The sequence below is a fragment of the Carassius auratus genome, chromosome 38 (assembly GCF_003368295.1).
Source record: "Carassius auratus strain Wakin chromosome 38, ASM336829v1, whole genome shotgun sequence".
Lineage (NCBI taxonomy): Eukaryota > Metazoa > Chordata > Actinopteri > Cypriniformes > Cyprinidae > Carassius > Carassius auratus.
In genome coordinates, this window is record NC_039280.1 from 9854424 (window position 1) to 9860021 (window position 5598).

At 35.4% G+C, this 5598-nt stretch overlaps 2 protein-coding genes across 2 annotated transcripts; both read right to left on the reverse strand.

Annotated features, from left to right (window-relative positions):
• Window positions 1–460: 460 nt before the first annotated feature.
• zgc:153981 (dual specificity protein phosphatase family protein) lies at window positions 461–3324 on the reverse strand. Its single transcript, XM_026223953.1, has 3 exons — window positions 3017–3324; window positions 2533–2750; window positions 461–1654 (listed from the first exon to the last, which is right to left on the reverse strand). The coding sequence occupies exons 1-3, from the start codon at window positions 3139–3141 to the stop codon at window positions 1443–1445; spliced, it is 555 nt and encodes a 184-aa protein (XP_026079738.1). The 5' UTR covers window positions 3142–3324; the 3' UTR covers window positions 461–1442.
• A 67-nt stretch (window positions 3325–3391) lies between these two features.
• On the reverse strand, window positions 3392–5358 carry si:ch211-223p8.8 (dual specificity protein phosphatase 13A family protein). Its single transcript, XM_026223954.1, has 3 exons — window positions 5171–5358; window positions 4865–5082; window positions 3392–4694 (listed from the first exon to the last, which is right to left on the reverse strand). The coding sequence occupies exons 1-3, from the start codon at window positions 5296–5298 to the stop codon at window positions 4492–4494; spliced, it is 549 nt and encodes a 182-aa protein (XP_026079739.1). The 5' UTR covers window positions 5299–5358; the 3' UTR covers window positions 3392–4491.
• Window positions 5359–5598: the final 240 nt, after the last annotated feature.

Below are 5598 nucleotides of genomic sequence, written 5' to 3' on the forward strand. Positions count from 1 at the left end.
AAACTATTTATCTACATTTCTTTGAAAGTGGTTGAACTCAACAAAAGAAGCTTGTTTTAATGTAGCATATGAAAGACAGCAAAGAAAAATATTATGAAAGGACACTCGGCATAAAAAAACAGCAAGATTTTAATTATGAAAACCCTGTTTGCAAACATTTCATGGCGCAACACTGCACCCTGCTGGAAACAGCGAGAAGCACAAGGGAAAGAGACGCAAAACTGTAATGTACTCTAGACAGGGTCATTGACAGTTTATTACTGACACATGCATTTGGCTCTGCATGTGGATGAGCATTTTGCTTTTCATAGAGCATCTGTCTTAGCATGAGCATTTTTTTTTTTTTTTACATTTTAGAAATTTGATATTTATTTTAAGTATACAAGCAAAAAAAGAAAGAAACAACCGAACAACTTTCACATTTATTTTATTTGAACAAATACATATAAATGTTATCTTTATTTGGCACCTTGTCTGTATAAAACATTTGAACGTGAATCCCATAGTGCAGTTGTTACACTTTCGAAAATACTTAACATATATATCTAACAGTGTAACAAATTCAATATTTATCCCTCTCATGGTCAACAGAGTCTAATGTGCAATTAAATGTAAGTATATAGTGCATTAACAAAACTGTGCATTTATACACTAAATATTCTCCAAGATAACAAAGGAACTTCTGTGAATCAATGAGCTGAATGAAACATTATTCTGCTATTAAAACAAAAAGGTGCACTAAAATCACATCAGTGAGTGCTGTTCAGTCATTTAAACAAGGTTTTTAGGATTGAGTAAACAGAAGAGTGTTGTGCTTGGCCCGTATATTTCTCCAAATGTGTCTGCCAAAAGCAACGTAAAAGCTAATACTGCTCACAGTGAGGGTATGCTCTGCAGCTGAATAATAAACCACAATTCAATCATTTAATACTGCTTAATTTGGTATTCTATGCTGAATACTGACTGCACTGTTAAATATTATTCACAGTGTGAGGAGCATGTGGCACTTTTGTGCTGTGGTTCAGAGCTGCAACTTGAATATATCGTATAGACTTTCCTTAAAAACAACATTCTCATTTCCTTCATTTACACTACACTGTACATTAAAGCCACCTATGATAATATGACTATGCAGACGTGTCAAATGTAAAATAAAAATTCAGTATTAAAACTTTCATTCAATATTAAACTGTTTTATAAATAAATTCTTAAAACTTTATTTAATAATCTTGTAAATGTATGGACAAGTAAAAAGATGGTCTATACATACAATAAACCTGCAAGGCACAAGTTTTACTATATGAAACGATATATATATATATATATATATACATATCATAAATAATGTAAACATACCAATGGTGGTTACCTCCTTACCTTTTAGTTATTTAAAATGAATGCATGTGCATTTGTGTGCTCATGATATTTGTGTTTTTTTCCCGTCAGAGAATAGGACACAGCATTCGCTTTCTCTGTAGCTGGATGTCCAAATCCAGGAGAAGGCTCAAAAAGTTCCTGTTAGGATAGATTGCTCTTTGCAGTACAACTGTTTGGATGGCAGTGCAGAGAGAAAGACGCTGACGCAGCATAAGGTACGCTAGAACCAGAGTGGCAGACCGACTCATTCCCATGATGCAATGAACAAGCACTTTTCCTATAGATAAAAGACACCATAACTGTCAGGAGAAGATTAATACTACAATTGAATACTATAACCACTTCATTTCCTTAGAAATAGATATTAGAATGAATTTACAGAATGAAGATGAGTTGATTATTAAGTTCAATGAGTAAAATGAGGTAAAGAGGTAATGTATCTTTTTTCTTGGAGTCTTTTTGTCTAAAGTCAAGTCAAGTCAAGTCACCTTTATTTATATAGCGCTTTAAAAAAAAATACATTGCGTCAAAGCAACTGAACAACATTAATTAGTAAAACAGTGTGGCAATAATGCAAAAGTCAATAATACAAAAAAAAGGAGAAAAAAAAGTCACCTACACCTACAGTAAGGTCGCCTACAGTAAAACAGACCTATTTGTTATTTTAGTACAAAATATTTTAATAATTTACTTACAAATCTAAGTTGTTTAAGGAATTGGTGGTATTGGATTGTATGTCAAATTAGTGAAAGTGAAAGTGAAGTGACTTTCAGCCAAGTATGGTGACCCATACTCAGAATTTGTGCTCTGCATTTAACCCATCCGAAATGCACACACACAGAGCAGTGAACACACACACACCCACACTGTGAGCACACACCCGGAGCAGTGGGCAGCCATTTATGCTGCGGCGCCCGGGGAGCAGTTGGGGGTTCGATGCCTTGCTCAAGGGCACCTAAGTCGTGGTATTGAAGGTGATCGGATGAATCATCAATTAGTATTGATATCATGTGTTATTTAGGATAATAAAAGGTTGTATAAATTATATTTATATAAATCATTGTTTTATTTTTAAAGAAGTCTTAAAAATTCTCCTCTGCATTTTTTTTTTGTTTTTTTTGCATTATAAGAATATCATTGACTGCGGTCACTTACCATTCTTCTTCCTCAAGGCTTTGTGGATGAAATCAGAAGCCGGTTTAAAGTATACACTTAGATCAAATGATGAAGAGTCTTCTGCTGGGATGCCATAATACTCAACTGTATTGCCGTAATAACTCTGGTCCCCAATGCTGCCTTGCTTGGAGTGGGCAGCGTTTAAGACATGAGTGATCCCCATTTTCATCAATGCATTTCTATTTTGAGCAATGGCCCTATAGAAAAAGTTAAATATGTGTTATGTAATTAAACAGGGCAAACACTATGGCAAGTCATTAAAAGTGATTTAGGATCGACTTCGCTAGAAGGATGCACAGTATGATAAAATCTCAAACAAATAAGTTACTCTGACCGAACAGCTTGTTCTCAAATCTTATTTTAATATAACAATAATAGCTATAAACCAATAAGCGCAATTTTTGCATATAATGAGCTGCACCATCACATGATCAGTTATATAGTAGGCTAGGCTGGTACTTACACGTTTCCAATGTACAAATTCGGCCAGACCTCGTCGAATGGATTTAGATCAAGTTTACATGTGTCCAGAATATTCTCTAACTCCTTAATAGCCATGAGTCCGTGTTTGTTTCTCTGAGCTGTCATTCTTCTCAGTCGACCCACATTAGATTGTTATGCCCGTGAAGATGTGTTTCTGCTGTTTTCCCGAAGCTTCAGTATACAGAACAGGTTTGGCACGCCGTGATCCACAGAAACAGGTGCTCTTTATGACGCTGTTCGGTCATCCGACACCACTGAGCATCTCAGTGCTCGCGCTCTGCTGATGAGAGACGTCTGCGCGCGCGTAAAGCACATCATCCTGCGAGCAACTGTTTCTGTGTCGTGCTACGTTTACCTCCTCCAGAGGGCGCCTTGTGGCTCAGAATGTCAAAAACATCAGTTGAGTCACATTCAAATCTTCGGATGTTTTTATCGTAGGCCTACTGGAAATATTTTTATGCGAAAGAAATAGCCACTAATATGTTAAATATATGTATCCCAAGGCATGGTATCAGACAAAATACTGGCATATAAATTACGATATTAGCTTTCTTTAATTAAATAAAATACTGGCTGGGCCAGTAATCACAAATTACTCTGATTGGTCCATCCTGACTAGCGCGGAAAAAAAATAACGGGCACCACATACGTACAACATCGTCATCAGTTTAAACCTAAAAATAACAGTGAAAACTTTAAAGCATTCACTATACTTTATACTTTACTTTAAAGCATTCACATTTGTTAATTATTATTTACACACTTCGTTCCCCGGCTATTTAGGACAAATACTATATATTTCGTGTAATTTCCATTCCAGCTTATTCCATTTCTGTGGTGGGTCATTGTGGTCTGTTCCACAAGTTAAGTTTAGAGATGATTCATCCGATGACGAGAGAACAGGACAATAAGTGACAATTGTGTTGCGTGAACATCAGTAAACATTGGTAGTATTGTACTGCATAGACAAAGAGGGAACAACAGTGTTTGCTCATCAGCTTGGGTTGAATACATTTGCATGTTTACTTCACTTCAGTTCAAGATTTAAATCCTTGGAAGATGCATGCCCTATCACTTTCAGACAACTTTAGTTTTGTTGTATTATATGAAAAATATACAGACTTTGAGGTTTAATTTGTGCTCAGTGGTATTGTGAGGTAATTATCAAATAATAATAAAATAAATAAATCATTCATTTATTATAATGACAATTGACATTTACAGAGCCCAAAAATGACCCCTTTATTGACCATATATAGTACAAGTATATTGCTTTGGAATTCTTACATATTTAATCAAATTGGACAGAAATCTGACACAAAGTTGTTATTATAAACAAGAAATATTTATACTCATGGTAATGTTGTTGATCAGTAGGCCAGGCCTACTGTTCAATGTTATTAGATACTATTTCTAATTGACAGATTTCTGAATTGCATACTTTTTAAAAAAAAATTACTTTGACTGCACTTTGTAATTTAATTCATTGTTGAGAGTTATCAGCTGATTCAGAAATCCTCGGTTTGGAAAGATCCATCTTCTTTCTTTCACTTTCAAGATGGCATCCACCAGAGAGAAATTGCAATTTATCATTAGGTAAGCTAAGACCAGAGCAGCTGAACGGCTCACTCCCACAGCACAATGCACAAACACTTTAGCTGTTGAACAAAATATGCTTCAATACTTTCATTTATTCTCTATTATTAGCTGATAAATACATTTTGAAAAATTAAAAATTAAAATAAATTTTAAAAAGTAAAAAAAAAAAAACAAGTGTTCATGTCTAAAAATGTCATACTGTTTTTAAGATGGAAATTATGTTACATACCACCTGTTGTGCTGAGAGCATCATGAATGTAGTGTGCTGACGGGTAGAAAAATGGTGAAATATCAAATGTAGGCAGGTCATTGGCTGGCACACCATAGTACTTTACGGTTGTCCCATAAAAATCATCATTTCCTTTGCAACACATTTTACCATGTGCAGCATTCAAAACATGAGTTATACCCAGTCTCCAGAGGCCATATCTGTCGTGAGACATGTACCTGTATGAAAGAATGACATAATAAAGGGTGAATGTTTTCTATTAATCAACAACTTTAAAGGAGAGAAGTCCCACATAAATGCACTTACATGTCCCCCAGAAACAAATTAGGCCACACTTCATCGACATGGTTACAGGACAGCTGACCCCCATGTAACAAATCCTCCAGCTCTTCAATAGAGGGACTTTCAGACAAAATTTGATCCACGCTCTCCATTTTCAGGAATAAAAGAAGAGAGCAGTGGCTTTAGGGGTAGGCAACATGAGTGACATTTCCAGGTGTGACACTTCTGCATTACACTGTTTCCCCCAGAAGATGTCAGTGTATAGCCATTCTTTCATTTAACATGCATGTCATTTCCCAATTATTGTCTAAGTGTGCCTTAATGTAGTAAATTGTCAGTAAACCAAAAGTGTGTGACTGATTTTTTGCTTTCCAAATACTGATTGTTGAACGAGTTAGTGAGTGCGGGCTGTGATGGAACAATATCATTGGTCAGTGTTGGGAAGGTTATAT